This window comes from Motacilla alba, chromosome 4 (genome assembly GCF_015832195.1).
Source record: "Motacilla alba alba isolate MOTALB_02 chromosome 4, Motacilla_alba_V1.0_pri, whole genome shotgun sequence".
NCBI lineage: Eukaryota > Metazoa > Chordata > Aves > Passeriformes > Motacillidae > Motacilla > Motacilla alba.
Genome location: NC_052019.1, coordinates 27,237,301 through 27,263,344, shown reverse-complemented (window position 1 = coordinate 27,263,344; position 26,044 = coordinate 27,237,301). Strand labels below are relative to the sequence as shown.

Below are 26,044 nucleotides of genomic sequence, written 5' to 3'. Positions count from 1 at the left end.
CACCTTTTTGCAATAACTCTCCACAGAAATAAAGAATATGATGAACATAGTTTAATTAAGAATTATAGCCACACTCATATTACATCTCAGAACATGAATTCAATCTTCCCACTACATAAAGTTCTACACCCATACTTCCTAGAACAAGGAAGGGAAAATATTTCATAGTCTTCAATACTTACATAATTTCTAAAGATGAAAAATATTAGTGAAAACAGTAATATTCTTTTGGCATACTATGAAGGTAGTGCTTACTGCTTTTGGCAAGAGAAGGAATTATAAATAAAAATATTTGTATATTAGGGAAAGGGAAAAACTGTATCCAAAGTGTTTCACTGAATTAATGCTTTCAAACAGTACTTCAGCCCCGCAGAAGCACAACAAATCCCCGAAGGTTTTATTTTGCCCTGAAAGGCATTTGAAGCAGGAGTGTTACTCAACACACATGGCAGTTAACTACACACACATGGAAATCCACCTTTAAAAACCCAATAACATTTATAGTGTTGATTCCCTTATACACAGGCAGACACTTTGCTAGCTTCTGTTTCCCTTTGTAGACCTTAATGAGACTGTGCAATACTGGAGCAGTAGTCTAAAATGTCCTGTATAGTGAATTCCATAGTAATTCCTGATCCAGGGTAGCAGCGAGCTATCAGCCCTTCAAAGTGCTTGTACTGTCTTATGAATTCATCTTGCATGGAATGCCACACAACCTGCCAAAGAAAGCAAACTTTAGGAAAACTCATCTGGCACAACACACTGCATAGGTTAACTAGAAAACAATGGCTCATTAATCAATTCTCACTTCAGGTGTCATTTTATAGTTAAAGATTACTAATAAAGTTAAATAGATTGAGTTACTGCATTAAAAAAATTAATCATTTTACCCATTAAGACCTATATTGTTGACATGACTTGTAATAAATGTGCAAAGCATAAAATAGTACAGAAGATGGGGAAGTTTTCCTAATAGAGGTATTGCTTTTGTTTTTCAGGAAAACACACTGAACCAGAAGAGTGCTTAAAAAGCTGTTTAAACAAGCTTAACTCAGTCTACTTATTTACTCCAGTGAGAAAGTTTACAGAGTATAAGAAAAACATTAAACTATCAGAAAATATATAACATAGTATTCTGCTATAGTGCACCAATTAAGATTCACACCAGGTTACCCATTCATTTAAATCTATTCTCTACTTCCAATGTATTTTGCAGAACGGATATCACCCATTAATGGTCAGCTAGGGAATCATTAAGGAAGTTTCTTGCTGAACTTTTTTCTACCATTCTGGTCCAAACCAGTATTAAACAAATAGAAACAGAGTAGGATTATAAAGAAACCCAAAAGCTGTACTCAAAATTTATGTTTTTGGAGTTGTGTTGAACATTGCCACAGAATACAAATGCAAAAGCAGTAATAAAAAGCCTCTGTGTAACATTATAGGGTTTTTAAGACACAATTTAGTTTACCTGAAGTAAGTTTTCTTCTTCACAGAGATGTTTATCTACCTTCTTGTAGAGATTATCCAATCCCTTCTTCACTTCTTTACCGGGGTATTCCTTTATAACTTTACGAAGCTCTTGTTTATTAAAAGCCAGCTGATAGCTTACTTCCTCTTCCCGTATACCTTGTGCCACACGAGCTTCAACACCTTCAAAAAAATGCTAACAAGTAACAGCATTAGTCACTACCACAAATCTGAGCTGTGTGGTTAAATGTTGATTCTGTTTCATGACTGCTGTGTTCTCCCAATTTTTGTTTTTTAATTGGGCATGAAGTACTGCTTAGCCATAAACATTAAAACACAGCCCAACAATACAGTAGTCCAAGTACTAACATAAAATTGAAAGCAGCTATTTCTAGAAGCAATTGAGCTTTTCTTTGCAACCTTGTAACTAATAACCAGTCAGCCTCAAAATCCTCAATTCATGAGCTCATAAGCAGGGATCCAAATACTGGATCTTTTGGATGAACTCCCTAAGCACCGGAGCATCTTTTAAACCATAATTACACAAGAGCATATTTGTTCACAATTGCCCTCCCTTTTCACTCTCATTGACCAGTTTCTTCAACACAGTAAATACAAAAGTTGCAGTAAATAGAGGGAAGTATTTCCATGAACATGCAGGCTGAACTCAACAGTGCATCAGGTCTGGGTAGGACAGAGATAACTCCCTAGTTAATTTGCTTCACAGCAGCCTACATGGTGCTGTGTTTTGGATTTGTGGCTAAAACTGGGCTGTTAACACAACAATGTTTTGGTAACTGCTGAACAGGTCAAACCTGACCAAATCACAGCACATAACATCATGCTCAGCTATAAAAATTAAGAGTTGGAAGAGGGAGGTTTGGTGTTTGGCTTCAAGGTGGCTGTTGCTCAGCAACTGCCTGGGCATCAGTCTGCTTGTGAGAGGTAGTGACTGCTTTTGCATCAGTTACTTTATTTTTTCCCCCTCTATCTTCCTCTCTCCCCCTCTCTGATTAAAATGTCTTTATCTCCACCCTCAAGTTTTTTCACTTTTGCTCTTCCTATTGTCTCCCCTGCAGAGGGGGGACTGAGTAGCAGTTAGCTACGTGGCAGCTTAGATGTTGGTCAGAGTCAATCCACAAGTGGGAAACAGCAATAAAGCATTTTAATTTTCAAAACCAGAATACCTCTTAAATGTCTCTCAAAATGGATGCCTGAAATCCTGTTTATAGGAAAAGCCATGAGACATTCAAGTGGACAGAACTGAGTCGGAACCTAAGTCACCACTCAGTTTAACATTTAGTTCCACTTCAGACATACAGAATTTTCCTATAACTTTTCTTGTTGAACAGCTCAAAAACTACAGCAATTTCCTCTGCAATTGAGGTGAGAAAGATCATCCAAAAAAATCCTGATGACTTTTCCACTCACTTTCTTCTTCCTCAAAACCATTTTATTAAGACACTGATGTTTAGTCAGTACTATTAATTGCCATGAAAAATTTGGTTGTTTTCACCCAAGACTGTTACGCTCATGAGTACTCTTGCCAGACGTGCTCCAGTCCAAAATAATAAGAGATTATGATAGATGCAGTGATAAAGAGATCAAATAGTGGAAATAATACATTCAAAAACTATCCTGTACCATTTAAATGAATACTCAAATATACTCACATTTAATTTCTCAAGAGGCTGTCCAAGTGAGTAGATCACATATGACTGAAGATGATCAGTGTATTTCTGTTTGGCTTCTTTTTTCTCAGCCTCCAGACAAGAAATTTTCAAGCGAGAAAGTGTTGCAAAAATATGATGGAAGTTCTCCATCATGACAACATCCCTGGGTGTCTTCTGGCTTTCATTAGCTACTTTCTCAACTGAAAAAAATGAGAAGCAAAATACTTAGAATACCAAAAGGACAATCAAATTCAGAAAAACATAACCAATAACCGTAATACTATCAAAATAGGAATTTTGAATTTCATCTAACTGATTACCATTTGTATGAGTCAGAATTACCACTTAATAAAATGCTACCTAAGAGCCTTCAAAAGAAGCAACAGATACATTCAGGCTCTAAGAGGACGAAACTTGTATGGCAAAAAAGTCACTCATAAAAAGATACAAAATAATGAGTATGTAAGATCTCTTTTACAGGTGTGAGGAACAAGTCACACCTGAGGAGGCTTACAAGCATGCTCTAAGTAACCCTAATAAATTGCAAATGACAGAACTATTTAAGAGAAGTCACAGCAAACTCAATTCCCATCTTCACTAAGACAAAAATCTTCAGTAAGGTAGTGGGGGTTCCTTAAACGTACTTCTTAATCTCAGTCTCTGCTTATTAGCTTTATGGTCAAAATTACTGTCAGTCCCTAAATGCAATAGTAAAAATAGATAATCCTGCACATAGATCTTTTACTTCCCACTTCCCCTGCCAAAAAAAAAGCCCAACCCCAAAAAAACAACAAAGAATTTAAAAAAAAAAATAATCAAAAAATCAACCCATCCCTCCCTTACTGCACTTAAAAGCAGGCTGCTTCAACCAGGGACAGTTAATTTTCCATGCCTGTTCATCCATTAATCACTTTGCTGAGATTATCAGGATGCCCATCATGAAAGTGATCCAGGGCACCAGAGTATCAGTAATGAGCACAGATTCATTCCAGTCAAAACACTGAACTCCTAACTAGGAAAAATCTGCTCCTACCAATTTTTTTTCTTCCTATATGATTTTTTTTTTACAGGGGGAAACAAAAAGACAAGAAATTACTTCAGACCAAGCATGCTAGGTTGCTGCTATCTCCCCATCCTCTTCAGAGTCTTAACCACTTCCCTCTGTCACAACTCAAAGTTCCTTTACAGGTATGTACAAAGGAAAGTATCTAGAAGTATATTACAATCAAAAGGATTACACTTGCTCACTTACAATAACAGAGTCAACCAAAATTTCAGAATAGTCTTTAAAAAAATCACCTGTTAATTGGGGCAAAATTATATATAAATAGGTGGAAACAATTATTTTAGTAAACTATGAAGCCTTGGAAGACCTACCACTGTCAAAGACAGCTCTAATAAGTTTTATGTAGGCTTTATCTAGATCTCCTCGTCGTTCTGCATTTTTGAAAATTGATTCAGCAAGGGCTGCAAACTCTTCAAATTCAGCAACAAATGGAAGGATCCCAACTTTACTCTTCTTTGAGATTTTTACTTCATCCATCTGCTTCATCTGATTACTCTTTAATTTAAAACAAGAACAAGTTAGGCTCCAGATCATGTAACAACTATTAAAAGAAAAATGCAGACATACTGAAAAAATGGACATATATAAAAAACAGAAATAATTCTTTCAATTAGTACCTCTATTTAGTCTTTCACCCTTTTTACTCTTAGAACAATTTTAGGTGAAATAATAGGAAAGAAAAAGGAAAGACTGTTTTTATTCCCCTTTATTTACTTAGTATTACAAAAACAAACACCCAATGAAAAAAACTCCAAATTTATGCACCAGAGGCAATTAGCAATTTTCACTTTATAATCTAACAAGGAATTTCACTTTTCTGATTCAGCCAAGCTAGCAATCCCTTTTGCTGCACCAAGTTTCTTTGGTCTTCTTTTGAAGAAATTTTATTTCTGAGTGTAATAAAAAAAATAAGTTTTCAAATATTTTAAGTATTAAACTGATCAAGAATGGTCAGTTTTATGATGTTTGCCTAGAGTGAAATTACATTTATGACAATAAAACAAAGTTACACCAACAACTCTGTTTTCACCTGCCATATTTTATATATTGGTCGTAACTGCATTAGGAAAAGAAAGTTTCAGACAGTAGGGGCTGCTTCTGCTACTGCCAAATGACCTCATACCCTCGTAAGTCCACAAGGTTTGGTTTTGGCAAGTAAAAAAATCAGAGAGCTGTATTTTACTCAATGGATTTCAGTAATCTCAGAAGGAGTGCAAATTTAAACAAAGAACTGAGAATGTCAACTAGCTCAGAACCCTGAGCAAGTGGTCTTACTTGGTACAAAAAGCTACTTATTGAGGAAAACTGGAATGGAGAGGAAAAATAAAACACAACCACCATTTATTTGAAGGCTTGGCCAGTAGAAAAGCATTAAATTACAAATTTTCACTTCAAATTTAAAGAATTTAGGTATACAGAAATGTAAAATCAAACTGGGTAGGAGTGGGCTTCCTATAATATTACAGTTAGCTTAATCAGAATAACTAAAGAACTTACAATGCACTTATCAAAGTTCCTTTTGACAGTCACCAAAACATTTCCAAGTGTTGTGCTGAGAAAGGACGCAGGGTCCACATTTTGTGCTGTCCATACATGATGGCTCATCTTAACTAACATATAAAGGGAATTAAAGCTATCAATCTTGTCTCCCAGTGCTATAAGGTTATTCAGCTCAGGTTCAATACAACGAAATATTTTTGTCATCATTTGTCGGATCATGTCCTTCCTATTAAAAATGCATAAGAGGAAAATATTACTCTGACAGTTTACTAGGGTATTTTACATGCTTTTTGATATATTTATTTGATATAGTAGTCTCATTTGCATTCAACAAGTCTCATGACTTTCAGAAAGTCAGTACCACACAGTAAAAATCAACAGTCACGGGTATAAAATATTCCAAAAAGTATTTTCTCTGTGGAAGCTGCCACATACTCTCAGAACTTTGCTAAGCATTATTTTCTATATTACAGTGCCAAATTTCAGTGCAAGCCATTAAGAGAATTAAACAACTATATACAGGAGCACCCATTCTATATACAAAAATTATTATTTTTACTGACACAGTGTCTAGGTAAAAATTTAAAGTTCACTATTCACTTTCACTGAAAGAGAATAATTTCTGATTTTAGAGAAAAAAGTTTTATATGCCAAATAAACTCAAACATAGGCTTAAGAATCAGTAATGAAAAATAGCAGCACATACTCAGATGATACTGTTTGTGGAACACCAGAAGTGTGTGAACGAGAGAAAGCTACTCCATCCATTTCCTCCACTTCATTCTGTGAGAACAAGGAATGTATGTAAAGATAAGGTTTGTCTCCAATTCTTTATCAAAACAGTTACTACATCTGACAAAGCCAATGTAAGTAGCAGTTCCATACCCCCAGCACCCCTGCCTCCAGAGCAGAAAACAGAACGGTTTGAAAGTTTCTGGTAATTTTCCAGTCACGTTCCACCTAATTCAATTAACCACAATTACTCCCCACTGTCCTTCTATATAGCATGATGGAGTGTTTGTTGTCATCTTATGAGGAAACAAAGCCATGGCAAAGGAAACATGTCAGTCCTTCTTTCATAAATTTTGTTTTGGTTAGCCAAAATAAAGATCCTTCCAGTTCATGAAGAAAAACTGATTACTTATCACCTGGATCACATAATCTCCAATAAATTCCAAAGTTCTCTTTTAAACAGGTCTCTTTTGAGGCTCTGTCAATACTTTTTACTACAGTGAGAATCTAAGTCATACCATTGTTGTTCCAGAGGTGCTCTGATGTTGTTGCAGTTTGAAAAATTTACTAATGAAGTCTTGTTCCGCCAGACACAGAGGCTCTAGTTCACTTAATACTTGCTCAAAAATCTAAAGAAAGTTAAAATATTTTATCAACACACCAAATACTATGGAGGGTTAACAATAGTAATTTTAATTGTTTGTTACATATACTTTTTATCTTCACTGAGCTTTAGAAGGCTTACTACTACTTAACAGAAATTGAAACAGCTTTTAAGTAGATGTCTAAAAGTATAAGCTGCCTCTTTAACATAATCCTTTCTTATCCATGTAATACTGTGAAAAAAAGAACAATCTATGTTTTTCCACAACTAGAAGTTTTCTATTTGCAGCCTGGGGAAGCACTTTTGTGCTACAATGGAAACACTTGCATTTTAATAGCAAGTCTTGGGTTCTGCCACCATCTTTTCTGCCTGGGTTGCTGAGCAGAGGAAGACAAAATTAAAAGCTCAGGGAAGAAAAACAGGTCAACTGTGTATGTTGAAGTTAACTGTTCTGTAGAAAAAGCAGAAGAAGTTTCTACATCGCTGCTAGAGAAACAAGTATGTAGATTTTGTAGTGAAGTATGCAACACAATTTTTAAATTTAAACTAAAGTAAAACACTATTTTGGCAATAAGTAATTACAATTATTTAATTTTATTAATGCAAAATAAGGAAATTCTAAGTCAGATGTTAAACATATTTCTCTCAGAATTTTCTCTGCAAGTATTTAAAAAATAAGGCATGCAATAATTTACATAAATTAAACCAATCTAGCCACACAGGAAAACTACACTGATGACAATTCCCATAGGAAAACAACCCAACAACTTAGTAAGTCATCTCAATCGCTTATAACTCTGTGTATATTAAATCACATTCACATATCCCCAATGGGTGTGAGATACAAGTGAGAAATTGAAAAAAGCACAATAAGTGGAAAAACCTGTTTTAATAAGTTAGCTTTTTAATTCTAGACATGTTGCTGCTACAAGTTTTTAATAACTTTACAGTTAATATTGTTTCAGGCATATATTTCCTCCCAGAAAAAGACTGAGCAATGATTTCAACAGGTCAGAAGAAAAACATTTATCTCCATCAAGTAATTCAATAGAGAACAACAAAATTATTTTTATCTCTGACTCATAACTGCTTGTTTTCCTTCCACATCAGTGAGGAGTTAATTCTGCAAGAAATGGTGAGCACTGTCACTTTTCATGTTCGGGAAAAAAATCAACAGATGCTGAGGACAGCAGGTTTTAAAACAGGATGAGGCCACTCCAATAACTTAGTGCTATTGGTTAAAGTTAAAACTGATGATAATTAATGTGAAACAAGTATAAATAAAATTTTAGGGTCATGCTCAAGTCCTGGCTAAAGTTCTTATCTTCCGTATCTTTTGCTTTTGCTTACATACTGGCAAAATGCCATAGAACATTGAATGAATTGAAAAAAATAAATCCAGTGGAGAATCCATCAGTTCCATTCCTATTTGCTTAAATACACATATTTGGTTTATACTTTAAAAATATTTTTTATGCTTGATATTCTTTAAAGACCACACACAGCCTATAAAGCATTTCAATAGAATCTTATAATCTGAGATTAATACTGTGATCTACGTATTTCTTAGGAACTGCCTTTATTAGATGTATGGTACATACAAACTTTGAAATTGGCATGTTTTAGGATTTAAAAAGTAGAGATTTTTGAACTATAGAAGAAGGCTATGTAAGATACCTCTAATACAAAACTAAGCAGGAATCCTATGGGATATTTTGGCTTTACCTTATCAAATTTTGTTCTGTCAGCCACATCTAGGTCAGAGGCAGACATGTTTCCCATGTCTAACAGTGAGGATGACTGGGATCTACGGTTTCCTGAACTCTGAACAGAGAGTTTATTTAGACTAGAAGTAGAGCCAGTTAATTTTCCAGAACTTCCATGAAGACCTGTGAAATAAAGACACTATGAAGGAGGAAAGTGAAGGCAGAATAAAATACTGAATAATAGGTTTTGTTACAGAACATATGAGATCAAGAGTTGCTAGTAGTCCTATATTAAAATCAAACAACTTTTGTCTAAGCTATAAATGCTTTTGCTGTAAACGTGTTCTTTCCTCATTATAAGGTAACTGAGATTCTTCAGCAATTTTCAAAGTAGAACATAACTATTTAAATTCTCATTGTAAAGTATGGCAAAAAGTTATAAAAGGAACAAAACTCTAAAATACAGTAACACAGGGATTGAAGACTTGAAAGCTAAGACCAGGTGTCACATTTGTGAATGTATTTTGGGCAAAGGCTGCCACAAGCAGAAGAACTGAACCACAGGAAGGAAAAAAATTAAAACGTTTTATATACACACAGGCTCTTTTTCATCTTGCACTTTTTGATCTTTCTGCTGTTAACATCCTTTTAACTACACATTTTGTTCCAGCTATTTTGCTGGATCTACAACCCCATCGTTACTCTGCTGCTAATACTCTCCCCCCCTTCTTTTCCTCATAATTAAGATTCAGTCATTTCTTCATGATATTGCTGGGCCTTCTCCTAGAAGCATGTATTTTCTTTTTTATTTCCTTTTCCCCCAAATTTTTCAGAAATGCTGGACCAGGACAGAGAAAGCTAATAACAAAAAAGACCAAAACATTATCATTATTTGATCTCCAAGTAAACTTCTCACATCTAAGCCACAAAGAAAAAGCAATCTTGCAAGCTTCACTTAACTGCTGTGTTGGTATCTAGTCTGGGGACACAAGAAAAAGCCTATAGATCAAATCTAAATTGTCACTTCAGCCTACTAAAGGAATGGAAAACTATGACAAGGTCTCAAGCACAACTATATTTTTACTATCAAGTAGTAGCATGGGAAAACCAAAAAATATTGCCTTTATGTGCAAATCTTCTCAACTTCTATGAAGGGACTTAGAGCTGTGCTTCCTTTTTGCCTTGCGAGCCTAATGGTTCTGCTCGCGTTTATTTCATTCTGAATAGAGTGCTTCAGTGTAAGGTAGATTCTCCCTGATGCAGCACATTGTAACATTGACACACATGCATTGACAACACCAACTAATGCAACTAGTTATACTCACTCTCAGTTTCCTGTTTGACAGCACTTTCTTTTCGAGGCAGTGTAGCTGGGATGGATTAGGTTGCAAGCATCAAAGACAAAGACAAGTTAAAATGCAGTTTGCACAAACCATGCACAAGATGCAAGTTAAGCTCTAACTGGAAAGAAACATGCAGAGAACTATAAGCAGCAAGTAACTACATTGCAAACACATTTAGTTGGAGAGGTACTATTCTAGAAATTCAGGATCTAAACTACATGGAAAATAGAATAAGTTTCCAGGTATTAAAGTTTGATTTTTCTTATATAGTATGTTCAAAGAACACTTTTGGTAACATGTATTTAAGTTCTCCCAAACTGAGAAGTCCATTAAATTATTTGTCAGACTCAGTTTCCATGATAAATCATATCAACAACAGACATGAAGAAATTAAAATGTACTTATGGAAATTTTTTACTGAGTCAGAGATACTGTCCACCTTTTCAATTTAAAGCACACACACAATTACTGCAAAATAATTCATATTGACAGTAAGACTGGCTAACCTTTTCTCAGTTGTTGCAAATCAGGATATTTACATAGAGATAACATCTTTTGCATTCATGCTGCACAAAAACAGATGACTGCAAATTTGGAGAGGATAAAAATTATAAACATATAGTAAAAAATATTTACACAGAGGTTTTTATATTTTTCCTGGGTTTTTTTTCAGAATTAAAATTTCCTCAAGAGGACTTCAATTTGAAATTTAAAGTAAATGGGTGTTTGTAGAAAATATAGAATCCCTAAAGTAAAAGGCATTTGCATACATACACTAAAAGCAATATGTGGTTTTAAAGAGATCTTGATGAGGATGGATGCTACAAGCCCCCTAGAATGGAGCAGGCAAGCAGAACCTACTGTAATAGAATGAGTAGATACTTCTAAATGCCACAAACGTGTCTTAAATACCAGATGTTCTCAAGTAGGCAACACTACTGATAATTGTAACATCAAATTCAAATTTAATTCCAGCCTAATTTTTAGATCTTGGCCAATTTTGAATAAAAAAGGTTTAGGCATGATATATTTGGCATATGCAACTGTCATGCATTGGTCCCACTTCTTCATGGTCCTCAGTTTCTAAACACATTATTACAGAATGTGAAGAACTACAAAGATCAGGCCCTGGACAATCGTGGGAGCCTTAGTGGCTTTTGACAAGCTACATCATATGAACATATGACAGTAGTAGCACTCTTCCCAACAATGATTTTATGGTATTTAAGTATCAAAGTCTTGGCTTCATCAGAAAAGGAAAAAAAAAGAAGAAAAAAGGACTAATTAAGACAAGTGTGAATGCTCATGACCCAGGCTGGGTTTTTTTGCCATAAAAATGCAGACAAAGAACCTTGCACTAGCGCAGAATGCCAGAATTCTCCCAGCATCCCCTCTGCATTTGAGGCATTCAAATAGCACTGCTATTCCCAAAGCACAAAAAAAAGGCAGGAACACACACCAACACAACTTGGAAACAGGTCATCTTTTGTATTTGAGTACAACTGGAGCATTATGCACCTACACTACTCCTTAAACAAGTTTACTATGAAGAAGTGATGTATTTTGAATAAATGTGCAATTAGTAGTAGTACAATCACTACAATGAACACAGATGCCTTTGAAATTACACACCCTTATGAGGCGTTGCAACATAAATAAATTTGCACAAATACATGACAGAAGTCTTCTCAAGGTGCAGCTTTTACTCTGGTGAATTGGAGGACCTCTTTCTCCAAAATGCCTGATTGCTCCATAACATTTACACAAGTTAGGGAACTGCTACAAAAGCTGTCTCTTCACAAATACAAATCACAAAACAAGTGTCAAGACAAAGTGTTTAGAATGTTTCAGAAATCATTTTGTATTAGAGTAAAGCTGGTTTTTTTTCTTGCAGTAAGACTGCTTTTCAAGATTTATGAATTCAAATGTTCTGAAAATGACATCTTATGGCACCTCTGCTTTCCATGTCCAACAGCTTGCCAAGGCTTATTTTTCCAGTTCTCCATCTCTCAAAAAAGCCTTACTACCTTCCTGCTTTCTTCCTGTCATTACATTTTTCTCATTTCTACCATCAAACTCCAAAGCATAAATTCAGAATCCAAAAAAGGCTGATAGAACTTACTACTTACAGCTGCACATAATTCTGGAATTCAGAATTTGAAAACTGGTAAACGGTGGCAAATATAAATATCTCAAAGAAGCTCTGAAACACTGCACCTCAAAATACAGAACTGACAATACAGAAATACACCAATAGCACTGTTGCTCTTTAAGTATTCAGGTTATTTTTTTTTAGCTTTACTTCCATATTCACGTTAGACTAATCCAATCAGGAATAATCCCTTAAATATAAATACCTACACATTAAAAAATTATGATTTCTAGACTAAGGCTACATAGGTAAATCCCTGTGAAAAAAGACATTAAAATATGTAAGTTTTACTAGGCAGGATTAGCACTAAAACTAGCTTCTTAAAAATCCACCCAAGATTTATTAAAAGCAGAAATAACAGCAGAAGGAATACAAAACAATGCTGCCCAAATTCCCTTGAATTACAAGAGTTGATTTTTCAAATTTGTTCAGGTAATAAAGTGGGATAATTCAAGTAGTAAAAAAGGAGTGTAGATTTGAAAACTGAGAGAAATACTGTATTTTATACTTTCCTTTTGACCAATTTCACAAGATTTCAGTTGTGCCACTTTGGCCTTGTGGAAGTCAGAAGCTTTACCAGTGATACTTTTCATCCAACTTCTTCCATCTTGCCAAAAGTACAGAATTATACACCATTACAAAATTAGCCCTAGGTGTCATAATGAGTGTTTTATATGCAAGTAGTAAGATTCAAAGCAAGATATGTGCCTTCTGGAAGCTTACCAAACTTTTTTCCTTCTCTGGTTGTGCCCGTCATCTTGATCTTGGCAACTTCAAAGAAATCTTTTATTTCCCTTTCATAAAGTCGTGATAAATAATCCATATAATTCTTAAAAGAAAAATGTAAATTTAGTTAACAGGTATTCATACTGATTTTCTTCTATTATAGGTAAATAACTCTTAAAACCTGTGTATTTTGAAGTCCTACTAAAAAACAAACTGGTTTGGACTACGTAAGTATATATATTTATGCAGCATACACAAAAATATATTTGGGATATTTGAACAGCTTATATTCATTTTCATAGTGAGTTCACTGAGCATTAATCAGAAACTTCTACTTTTCCTTCATAAGGAAAAATATGCAATGCAGTACATACAGATAGGATTACTGGTGGTAGAGCATCACAGAATTCATTTCAAGGGTAGAAGAGAGAAAATTCAGCACCATTCTCCCTCTTCTATCAGATTCTGCTGTTCCCCCAAAGGCACACATAAATACGTAATTATCACATTTTTTTAAATTAGAAGATCACAAAGATACCAACGATTCATTAACTGCTTTACATTGAAGGCAAATGAATAACCACTATTCAAAAGCTATTTTCAAAGTCTATTTTAAATCTTCCATTTAAGAATGACAGAATTTTAATTTAAAAAAGACTTGTTTTGTAAGGACTAACTTTTCCTTGACTTGTACCTGAACTTTTTCTATACTTCTGTAGTAATTTTTTTACTCCATGTTAGTTTTAAACAAGGTAGTTACAAGTTACAATTATACAAGGGAAAAACATTTCTATTTAATCTACAGTAGACTTCTGAAATTTTTGACACTTCCAAGTGAAATGAAGGTCTGTTGAAACAGAGATGTTACACAGGCAACAAGCACACCAATTTGAAATTAGCTTAACATTTTTTTCTTACTAGCTGTATAATGGCAAACTTGTTTTACTTAAATATTAAGATAAATATCTTGTGATACCTCAGCATAGACTGTTTGAGAAAAAAACCAACAGAGTAGGAGACCACAAATACTAAAAATATAAGTTTCCTATTCTAAAAAGGAATAAAAAAGAGAAGCAGTGAGTTATACTTAATATATAGCAATATTAAATTGACATGTACATACACATAGGCAATTTCTTTTGACTCTCAAGCCCAGTCTATTATGTACATTCTCTAGCATCATTTGATCACTTCACATACCTTTGTTAGCCCTTCGTATTTTCCATAATCTGTGTTCTTGAGCCACTCCATCAGTTTAGCATATCGAAGTAAATCTCTGTGAAATGGATGATGATTGGGTAATGTCAATTCAGCAGAGTGCTGGGCAAGAGTGGAACTCTGATCGTGACCCTTGATAAGAAAAAGTATTAAAGTAAATCTGGAAGCACTACACAGATGCATTACAAGTTTCCTGAAAAATTTAATATGAAGCATCTCATTCAGACAAACAGAAAGGCCTCAAAATACCTTGCATATAAGCAAGGTCTAGAGATGCAGGCTGAAAAAGACACTGAACATAATACAGACACTGAGTTATTATAGCCAAGACAGGTAGTGCATCTCAATAAGCTTGTTCATTTTAAGGCTTTTTGCCTTCAGGGTGAGTCACTGGCACTTTTTGTAAAAGAATGCAATGTACACCAGAATGAAAATTTAATGACAACTGTTCAATTGTTCCTGAAAATTTTTAAGAGATTATCACATTTTTCCTCTAAAAAAAGGAAAATAGCTGCTTTTGTTTAAAGATGTTTTTTCCCATATATAATTTTCAAGTCCCCAGTTAGTGGGTGGCCTAGGTGCTAATGATGAGCTTTACATCTCTCCTCTGACAGCCTTCTACAATTCAACATACTTTAGTCCACTTTGGCCAAGCCTTCCTTGATCAAATTTTAAAAACATCAGTGCATACACATTCCCTCTCCCTCCACACAAACAGACACACACAACACACTGTCAGTGAACGTTTACAGCCAGCAGCATAGCACTATAAATTTTGCTTATGAAAACAATCCTGTAGTCTGACTCCAACAAAAAGCTAGTGTCGTTATTAGAACACATAATTTGGAATTGGAATCCAGCCAGCATTCGCAACACATCTGTTCTTGTGATTACTGAGGTCATACTCGATACTGTGGGCATACTTTTGGGGATACATATAGGAAAACTTTTCAAGAAATCTTTGATATGCTTCTATGAAAAAAAATATTAGAGAAACTCCCTCTAACCCCTCATTTGTCACATTCCTACACCACGCATTTTTAATGTTCAAGTTCATTATAGTTTAACGTAATTTACCTGGTGGCTGTCACAGCTTTCATCAACTACATCAGTCCAAATGCTCATTTATATTACTGCTAGGAAATCCAAATGTTTATTTCTTCTTTCACAGAGCAATTTTATTTTTTATTCATGTTCCTTTATTACACACAACTTCTCTGGTTAGTAGTTGTATTCTTCATAAAGCTAGATGACAAATTCCCTGACAAGGTGAATTTCTCTCTCCTGGCCAACTATGCCACAGGACTAATCATTCTAGTTACAGTAAAGTGTGTTCTGTTCAAGACTACTCTAAAATGTTAGAGTTTCTAGAGGTACCTTTCCCATGTCATTAAGGGGCTTTCTCTCATTACACATAAGTTTATACCGTTACCAATGACACCACAAATTTGTCATTCAACTATTTCATCATTTCAAAGCTTCAACCTACTTCACATTTCTAAGGCAGAAAGCCCGGAGTTGCCTTTAAATTGAGTGCTGAACCTGATTGTTAAAAAATCTTTAAAGTAATAGATTAATTGTTAGTATTACACAAAAAAGACAACTACATTAACTGTGAGTTAACAGTTTTTAACACTGCAGCAAATGGCAATCTGAAGTTGCATTTCTGTTTAAAATTTTAAATATTTATTCTCTTTTTAATCTAAAGGAGGTGAAGCACTTTAGTACAACAGTAGTTTGAATCAAGCATTGAGTCATTTCGCTTTTCAAAAAATAAAGAGCAATTTCACACTTTCAAGGTAATGTATTTAGGCTCAAATGTCAATGTAACTATGTTTTTCCATCTAATGACTTCCAAATCAGAATGTCTTGCTTTTATTAACAGCTTCCTAGACATTATCATGTTTTCATTTGTCTTTTTAATTTAGAATTCTTTACCTTTATCTCAGTTTCTTCTAAAGTTCTTTAAATTATTTTTAAGAAACATTCTAAACAAATAATGCAACTCTTCAGATGTTAAAGGTAACGTAGTATTGGAGTTGAGGTTTTCAACATCAGACTAAGAAATTGCTATATTCCTCAAACTAACAAAACAAGCTCATTTTATTAAGATTACACAAAAATCTGTTATACCTCCAGCACTTGAATCTGTATCTCAAAATGAAGTACAAACCCTCTTTTTTTCTCTTTTACAACAATGAAAAAGCTTTGCAGAGTCTCATCTCTTGCCGCTGATGAACTCTTCCTGCTTAAACTTAACAGCATTCATAAATTTTTATCTATTGATTAATACCTCATAGCTAACAGCAAGCCAAAGCTTTTCAGAGGGCAAGTTTGTATGGAAAACAATGTGAGGCTACTACTAGTATCAGAATTTTTAAAAAGTAAACTGCCAGTTAGTAATAGCATTCTCAACAGCACTGAAAAGTGTTTAAGAATAATAATTTCATCTAATACACATAATATTACACAGTGATAATAATCTCTTGCCATTTTTTAAAAAATAAAATCCTCAGAAGAGAACATCAGAATGACATTCTATTAAACAGCCACTTCCATACACACGTCCAATATTCAAACTCTGTGGATGCATTTACACAGGACTTACACAACATTAAGTTTCTACTTGCTCATTTAAGGGCTGGGACACATAGTCTATACCCAGGTTTTCAAAATATGGAAAGTGACAGAGGAAAAATACCTTCTTAAGAAAAGAAGCTAAAGGCAAAAAAAAATACTATTGTGGAGCTCAGATTCTTCTGCAAAGTGAAGACAATGTAGGAAGCAGTCATCTTTGCCATAAAAAGCCAGGCTCTAAATGCAATTGTCTATACAATTATCCAGTGTTACTCTATTCAATTTTCTGCACGCAGTCTAATACATAAAATTTATAACTTTTAAAACTTTTATTGAGCTAATGTGTATAAAACCAGAATTACTATTTTTTTATTTACAAATACTGCAGAATTACTATTTTTTATTAACAAATACTGCAATTTCATACATTTTCAATACCTGTACTGTTGTACATTTATTACTATTTCCTGAAAACATTTTTGCTCCATGCATGTCAATCTGTCTCTCAGCAACTTTTGGGAATGAGATCAGAGGAATGTTAGCTCATAAACAGATGAACAAAGCTTAAGGGCTGACAAAAATAATAGAAGTGAAAAGGGACGTAAGTCTGATGCTCTGTAATCAGTAAGGACAAATTTCATTTTGCAAAGTCAAAAATGCAGCTGCTAGTTAGATAATTTCAAGCTCAGAAAAAAAATTGGTTAGAAAATCTTGTATCAAACTCAATGTACTCACTGGAACTGAATGATAGGAGGACCTGTTATAGAGCTGAAGGAGGGTCTGAGTAAACTGATTGAAGATAAAAAACACATAAATTAAAAAGCTGACGCTAAAAAAACCACCCAGACTTTAGGAAACAAGTGTCAGGACAGTGTTTTATGAATAATTCAAGTTAAGAAACGAAACCAAGGTTCAGACGTTTTTATTTTGTATGTTTGGTTTTGGTTTGGTGGTTTTTTATGGTCTTTGAGGTTCAGACAGCAAGACCTTCTATATTTTCAGCTGCTAACATCCTTAAAAAAGGTCACTGCTTTTTCTCCTCAATAATCAAGCTCTACAATTAAAATTAATCCTTATATATCACACAATGCATTCAATTCTGATAGCAAGCTGTAGTGGTTTTGGTTTGTCAATTTGAGATTTTGGGGGTTTTTAAAAAGACATGTTTGGGGTTTTTTTAATGTAAGAGATTCCTGCAGGCAGTTATTGTTTGGTATGCTTAGCAATATCTGTGCCTGAAGACCTTCTAGCATTCCCTGATTACAGCACAGAATATGGATAGATTGTTTTCCTTCTCCAGAAAAGTTTGTGACCAAAAGTTGCACATTCAATAGAAGAAATAATACCTGCTGAACAAATACGCTGTTCAAATGACTGGCAAGTCTCCGTGCAAACTGCTCCCGCAGGTCACTAAACCGCTGCTGCTGCTGCTTCACTGCATGAAGCATATCATGTCCTACAAACAAAAAGGACTTTAGAGTGTACAGAGTGGTATCTTGAATAGGGGAAACAAGAGGACCAGAGGTCAAAACTCCTTCAATCAACAGAACAAAATCTGAGACTAGCTGGCACTACCATAATAAATTTTGTTTGTTAGACAGTAGTCTAACAAAAACATTACCTGGACGAAGAGCTACATTCATACACTGCAGAAGGGCATCTGCTGCATTAGTGCAGGCCTCAATGCCTCGAGAAGATGTCAGATCTCCCTCCTGAAGGGCTTTTATATGGCCCTTAGCCAGATCCATGTGATTCTACAAAATAATGGATAGAATTGTCCATAAGCTGAAAGCAAATTAGTTTGCTATGTTAGTGAACCAAAAAGGATAAATACAATTTAGTCATTATAACTTACTGAAAATAGAGCAACAATGAAATAGAAAAATAAGCTCACTATTTTAAAGGAACCTCATGCTAAAGAGCATGAGGTTACTTTAAAGAGAGTAACAACCTAAAAGAATTTCGTGCCTGACATGAACAACCATAGTAAACATAACAAAAATGCTTACCACTAAGAACTCTATCTCTGACAGTAGTTTAACATTATTTGTGTTGCTGAGATGAATTAGGTGGTTGCTTTCTGAAATTTGATCCATTTGTTCCTTTACGCTCTGAAGCATTTCTTCATAACTGCTCAGCTTTAGCTCAATTTGGTCAACTTCCTTTAGAGCTTCATCCAACAACTTCATCAAGATATTCACCTGTTTCTCTGAGGCCATAATGGACTGAATATTTGCCTGTACAGAAAATAAAGTCACATTTTAAAAGACATTTTTATATCTCAAAAGCATTCTGATATCTCCTTTTCCCTCTATTATTGTCAAATATTTTCCAAAACTCTTGATGAAATCAATAAAACAAAATAATATAAGCCATAGTGTTACTGAACACAGAAATTCCTCAATCTGTGACACTTCCTTGTTTCAAAAAGATAAGATATAAATCCAAAACTTTGCTCAAGTTCTTGGAGCTGAAGTATTGGTCTGCAGAAAAAGAAACAGCCAAACAGTAATCCCTACTATGCCAGAACATTTTTAGTTCCAAAAAAAAAAAAAAAAGCCTAGGTCATAGGGTCAGATTTTCTGTTGCAAGATCAGCCATCGCCATGACAGAAGCCATTTTCAAAATATACAAGAAACACACAACTTGACAGTTTGAGGAGGTTGTTGATGCTTCCCTCAAGTCTGTACCCCCTGCATCTCCTAAGTTTTCCAAGTGACCTCTAGGATGCTGGGTTGTCTAAAAAACATCTACATTTCAGTACGTGACAGGTCAGGTTAACTACTTTTTCAGAGAATGCTCTTTGGTCAGCATCAAAGAGAACAGTTCAACGTGCTGGCACACTGTACATCAGAAGGAATGCTTACCCCATCCAGCACTTGCAGCTCTCTTGACAACTTCTCTGCAAAGGCTTCAGCATTAGCAATAGCGTATTCACACCCTTCCATCATTATTTCAATATCCTGTTCCTCTCTTGCATTTAACTCCTGGTATTCATCCACAGCTTCTTCATCACCTCCTGCTACACTTTGATTCTCTCCACTTGGAACGGATTCTTAGGCAGAGAAGTAAAATAAAACACGTTATCAAGTCCAGAAAGTCACAATCATTTTAAGAGTACTTAAGTATGTTTAACTACCTGTGAGTAAATCAATCCATTAAACAACTCTCCTGAAAAGCACCTGCTGCCTATGAACACATTTTCCAAGCCTCAGTCTTCTGCACACTTCACTACAATTTCCAGAACTGATTCCTAACAGCGATGTTTTCCAAATTTTATAACATAAGCAAAATCTTCCTTTATTCCAAGGAAAAAAACCTAGTCTCAATTTATTAATCTCTTACATTCAGCAGTACAATATATTACAGTATGACACTTGTTAGTGGAAAATCAGTACAAGTTAGATTCTCTCTTTTGGTTGACAGAGCATAAGGAAAACATACCAAAGTTGATTAAGATATATACCTCTGATTAAATAAAAGTTATCTTGACGCTTGAGATGAGTTTCACAGCAGGAATATTAGTATTGAGTTAAGTGAAAATCAAATAAACAATGGTTTTGTTACCTACAATTTCTCACAACACTGCTTAATGCATTTAACAAGCTACTCAAAGGCTGACAAAAGAGTATTAACACAGTGCAGCCAGAAAGTGTTTGGGACATTTGAAACATCTCTCTTATCTCTAGCAACTTGATAAGCTAACCAAAGCACTAAAAAAACAACCAACCAAACAAAAGGCATATTATTTAACAAAATTGCTTTCAAGGCAAAATAAAGGAAAAAGGTGTTACGCACCTTCTGCAACTTTAGGAAGTTCTGAAGAATTAAAAGGTATGGAAAAGCAGAGGAAAGGAAGCAGAGAATGTTAGCTAGACAAAGCACGAACAGTGTGTATACATTTAAGTGGCAGTAAGTTTGAATATTTTATTATTGCACAAACTTGAACCGTTAGATGTTGGTTTAAAACAAATTCTGGTCAACACCAAACCACAGAAATGCTATCCTTCCCTTTTCACATTTCTAATTCAAATTTTTCTGCACACACCAGTCTAGTATTTAATACCAGTAGTTTCACCACTTCTGACATATCTATGTGACATACTCCTTCTTGGTCAGCTTTACTATAAAATGTTAACTATTAAAAGATAATGTGACCATAATATATTTACTACAGGATAAGCAAGCAAGATACAAAGCCATCCTAGCCACCAGTCAGTCACATAAATTGTAATAGAGTCTAGAAGAATTTAGCACATGCCTCACAGTCAATGAACTGGAAATCTAATATAAAACCTTCTTACCTTCTAGAATGCTACAGACTCTCACTTTTTAAAGCATTTTTTTAATTTAGGGGAAATGCAAATGAGAACAAAAGCAGATTTATTACATATTTAGACCTACCAGTTCTTGGAGGTAAATTTTATTTTGTTCAAGAAATAGAATGTCTTAGAAATACAGAAAGCTTATCAATATTTAGAACTTCGTTAATGAAGTATTTTGTCTCGGTTCTCAGTTTTCCAACAAAAAATCTGTAATATTGTCATCTCGCTTATCTGAAGACTTAGAAAATATAAAGTTGAAAAGAAGTAAGAATAAGAAAACAAGAAAACCCAGCAGGATTAAGAGTATTTTTTTTAGTATATCTGTTTTAAATCAGTAATCACTAAACTTTATACTTCAAATAGAATTGTAGAAATTTACCTTCCAACAGCTGTGAACTAACATTAATAAAGTCAATTTTCTTTCTAAGGTATCTCTGATTGAGTTTCCAGATACATGAAATGAAGGTGTTCTTTTCCACTGTGCTGCTTGCAACCCATTTGTACACTTTGTCAAAATGCAAATCAAATTCAGGACTCTCCTGCAAAAGACGAAATATGTTACATGCTCCACAGTTGAATGATTCTCTAAGTAGCAGAGATTGTCCACACATTTAATAATGGAGATGACAGGATAAAAATTTAATTACACACATGCCAACCTTAACCTCGTACAGCAACTTTAGGGCCCTCACGCACTTTAATAAAGGTGCTAAAATTGTGATAGTGAAAAACCAGAATCCATGCTATGACAGCAGTATTTTGTCAAGGCAGGTAAGACAAAAATAACACAATACAGAGATGTGTAAGATTTTTCACTAAGTTTATGACAACAAAATAATGTAGGAGGGCAAAAATAGGTTGCTCCTGTTGTTCTGTGGAAAAGTCCATCATATCAGGACTGTATGCTTCCAGCTCACCCTCAAGCTTATACACTGCTCAGTAAGAACGTGATTTTTGCTCGGACACATTTTAAGTGTCCCAGCAAAAAAACATTACATGTAGCAGAACATTTTGGATATTTTGACAAATTTATTACTGTCCTTAGTAGAACAGTCATAAATTCTCTTAGTGGAAATTAAGCTTGGGTGAAAAAATTTACATAAGACTTAAAACAAAAAAGTGCTACAGGTCCTTAGCAGACGCTCTCTACAGTCACTGAGAGATCACTACAACTAACAGGGCAGATATTGGGACTACTGCTACTCAAGCATATCTAGACTACTGTTACTCAATTTGCCAGCGTTATATTCTTGCAACGGCTGAAAGAAAACGCAGGCAGGGGCAGCACGGGAATGTATCATCTCTTATCAATCTAATTTTTAAAGCAGCCAGTAACAAGAAAGTTAAGTCTAACTTGGAATGAAGAGGATGTTGTGAACAGAGGACTAAACTAAAAAGTGACACATACTTTAACAGCGTCTTTGGCATCAACAACAGCAAGGTCTCGAAGTGCCCATGCAGTCTGCCTTTTGTAAAAATCTCCCTTGTCAGATTTTTTCACCTTCACCACATTGACTTGCACTGGTCGTTCCGTTGTCACTATTAAATGAAGTAAGAGAGTCATTTCAAAACACACAGACTACTTTCACATCTGTTTCTGCTGTACTTCAACTTCTCAAATGAATTATCTGCGGGGGAGATTTCGTAGCATTTATCTGATGAAAAGAAACATTTTGCAACATTTTCATCCACAATAACCACAGCTCAGTTTAAGCTGAGATCTCTATACAGCTCGTGAGGTAATGACCCCAATTTTCAGCTATTTCTTTGATACAGCAGATCTTGGACCATGACCATGTAACTGACAAAGCACAGACATAAATGGAGAGTACAGTCAGAATAAAAACATTTTCAGACATTTTTCAGTCAAAAAATATTCTAGCAAGCTAATTTATTGACAGATCAACTCAAAGTACCTAATTTTTAAGAGATATAATGTAATAAACATACACTTAAAGGAACATTAGAACTCAATTCAGTTGCTGTGCCTTTACTTGGACTCTAACCAATATTCTTTAAAGCATTTTATTTAGGCTTATCAGCTTAGATGATTACTAAATCCTCTTTTAAGCACTACATAAAACCTGCTTCAAAAGCCCACCAGTCCCTAAAAAATATTTTTTCATTTTTTCATTTCAAATTACAATGAGATCTGTGAATAAAAGTAGTGGGCTTTGCTTCTTTTTTTAGTAGAAGCAATAATGAAAGAACAAGCTATAACTAATTTTCTCCATTAGGAATGGAAAGCACCTGTTTTACACAAGTCAAGAATGAGGATTGTACATTAAGCTAAAACAAATGCAACCAAGCAAAAACAAAGGTGAAGACAACAAACACTATGTGGTATTCCTATGTACCTGTGGCACACAAAAAGCAGTTCCTCTTCTTTTTGCCTGCTTTGCACACATTCACAATGCTCAATAAACGTTCATCATTGGGAGTGAAAATATCCCTCTGCAAAGCATGCTTGATTGCAGTCATTTTCTCTCAGCTGAAAGATTTTAGGAGGTAAAAATAAACTCAAGCACATTTAACAGACACACAAAAAAAGAACCAGCCATGTACTTACAGTAACCACAGGATTTTAAAATTCAATTTTGCAGATAACTTAACGACTTGTAATCTAGACAGGCATGACTTGGGTAGAAGACCAGATCACTTTAGGAAAAAATAAAAAAAAAAAAGCTTACTTATTTCAATTAGAAAATTGTAATTTATTATTACCTGGATGATTCTTCAGCTTAAATTAATGGAGTACAAAAAGCTGCTTTGTAGTAAGGCATTAACATAAAACTAGGCATTAACATAAAAAAGTTGAAATGGGAACCAAGCAAAAAAGACCATCCTATGCACAAGCTTGTAGAATTCAATCACATAAGCCAAAAAACAACAAACAAAACAAAACCTAAAACCCCATCAAGCTCCAGAAAATTAAGAAATCAGCAATATTCACTTGATTCAGAACAATTCCTCACACTACATAGAGATTTTCTCTAGACTGAGCAGAGAAGCACATTAGACATCAAGTTCCAGTGTTTTTATTTAAATACAGAAGTTTCAATATTTCCTGTGCCTTAAAATTGTACAGTGCATTAAAAGCATGACTAGCACACACGACATGCTACACTGCTTGATGCTGAGACAATAGATGCAGTTAAATTTCATGTTGGTTTGCTCTCTTGAAGACGCCTGAGTTGCTTTCTTGATAAACTCAGAGAAAAGGCAAAATCTTGGGCACTACAATAATTTTGAAGATTATTAACTCAAGAACTTTGTGAAAAGAATGGCCACCATGCTGAAGTGGAAACAGTACTGCCAACAGAGCTCAGGGCATGCTGTACATGACACCCTATGGCAATGTACCACTCCATAGCCGCTAATAACTTTCCTTCTCTTCATCAAATGCTGGGTCCACCTTTTATTTCCCGAATTGTACCAGGTCCCCATTCCTGTTACTCTTCAACAGATGCATAAGGTGAACACACAAAATTCCGATAATCTGCTGCATTCAGATTCAGATGCCTCCTTCCTTCCTTATTTAGAATTTTATTTTCTGCTCTAAGTCACAATCAAACTGCTACAAACTGCTAACTCTCCCATTTCAGTGCTAACACAAGCTGTCCAGCTTAGGTAGAATACACCTTTCCCATAAAGCACAGCATGATAAATCCAAGACCCAAGGCTGGCTCTCACATGCAGTTCAACTTTTGAGTTACAAACTCAGTCCCTTTAGTCATAGACACCAAAACCTTCACAGTCTGCCAGGATCAAGCACAAAATTAAGCTTTTCACACTTGAATCCTGCTGTCTCAAAGGAAAAGAGAATGTAACCGAAGGAGCTGGAAATAAAGCTCCTTCCTTAGAAAAAAAAAAAAAAAAGCTTCAAGAAAGCAGAGACCACACCAGACTCAGACAAATCCTTTTAGACATTGCTGCGTGTTTCCCAGTAATGTTCCCGACAAAGGCTACGTGAAATCTGTCAGAGACATGGCATCCCAGACGCGGCCTGTCCAGGAACTACACGCTGGAAGGGGCACGGCAGTGAGCTAAGGCTGCTCAGCACTGCCCGGCCTCTCCCAGGGCGCACACAGGAAAAGACGCTGCTCCCGCATCCCACCGCCTCGGAACACAACACAAGGGCGCAGCCCAACCACAGCATCGCCGGAAACCAATCAAAGGATCAACAATTTCACAGAAAAACTCAGAAGAGCTACCTAGAGCAGCGGCGGCCTCCCGAGGGCCCGTCTGACAGCGCTTCACCGCCTCCCACCTGCGAGTCCCGCACAAGCGGCCCCGACCCGCTCCCGCCACGGCCGAGCCGGCCCGCGGAGCACCGCGCCAGCCCCACGCCTGGACGGGGGAAGGGGCGGTGGGTGCAGGGGCCGCCTCGCTCTCACCGCGGCGCCGGGCCAGGGCCGGGGAGCGCCGGGCCGGGAAGCGAGGGGAGCGCCGGGCCAGGGCCGGGGAGCGCCGGGCCGGGAAGCCAGGGGAGCGCCGGGCCGGGACGCGGCTCCTCCCGCCGCGGCTTCCGCCCACGTGACGGCGGCGCGCGGCTCGGGCCGGGCCGCCCGGCAGCGACCCCTGGCGGGGAGGAGTGGGAGCGGCGGGAGCGGGGCACGGCGGCCGAACCGAAAGTGACGTCAGCTGTCTCCAGTGACGTCACGGCAGAGGGACTGAGGGGATTTAGGCCTGTTAGGGGACAAATGAGTCCACTAAAGAAATGCAGGTAAACCTGGTGTGGAAAGAAGCATACAGTGCATTACAGCGTTGCACAATCTCAATTTCAAATTATGGTGTCCAGCTCTGACTGCATGCTGTAATTCCATTTGGCCACAGCACCACTAACGTCACTTCACAGAATCAGCAAGGTTGGAAGAGACCTTTAAGATCATCAAGTCCAACCACCCACCCAGCACTACCACTGCAACCCCTAAACCATTAGACCTTATCAC

General features: G+C 36.0%; 1 protein-coding gene across 8 annotated transcripts; it reads right to left on the bottom strand.

Annotated features, from left to right (window-relative positions):
* Window positions 1–36: 36 nt before the first annotated feature.
* On the bottom strand, window positions 37–25,619 carry EXOC1 (exocyst complex component 1). 8 transcript variants are annotated; one of them, XM_038135442.1, is made up of 21 exons: window positions 25,307–25,619; window positions 23,450–23,583; window positions 22,501–22,631; window positions 21,472–21,631; window positions 20,566–20,586; window positions 19,635–19,822; window positions 18,777–19,004; window positions 18,389–18,521; window positions 18,114–18,223; window positions 17,503–17,556; window positions 14,173–14,322; window positions 12,970–13,075; window positions 10,077–10,121; window positions 8,771–8,934; window positions 6,960–7,070; window positions 6,416–6,492; window positions 5,707–5,935; window positions 4,521–4,704; window positions 3,144–3,343; window positions 1,472–1,666; window positions 37–716 (listed from the first exon to the last, which is right to left on the bottom strand). In XM_038135442.1, the coding sequence occupies exons 2-21, from the start codon at window positions 23,571–23,573 to the stop codon at window positions 564–566; spliced, it is 2,763 nt and encodes a 920-aa protein (XP_037991370.1). In that variant the 5' UTR covers window positions 23,574–23,583; window positions 25,307–25,619; the 3' UTR covers window positions 37–563. The 8 variants fall into 8 exon arrangements, with proteins under 8 accessions (XP_037991370.1, XP_037991372.1, XP_037991373.1 ...); XM_038135444.1 differs by lacking the exon at window positions 10,077–10,121; XM_038135445.1 differs by lacking the exon at window positions 17,503–17,556.
* Window positions 25,620–26,044: the final 425 nt, after the last annotated feature.

What these genes read in the sequence shown, in the direction of transcription:
- EXOC1 (XM_038135442.1), bottom strand. Translation starts at nt 23,573, where the DNA reads ATGACTGCAATCAAGCATGCTTTGCAGAGGGATATTTTCACTCCCAAT. An exon ending in AGCTGCAAGTGCTGGATGGG is followed by an intron (nt 19,005 to 19,634) that starts GTAAGCATTCCT and finishes TTTTCTGTACAG; the next exon opens with GCAAATATTCAGTCCATTAT. An exon ending in CCTCCTATCATTCAGTTCCA is followed by an intron (nt 14,323 to 17,502) that starts GTGAGTACATTG and finishes TTTCTTATCAAG; the next exon opens with GGTCACGATCAGAGTTCCAC.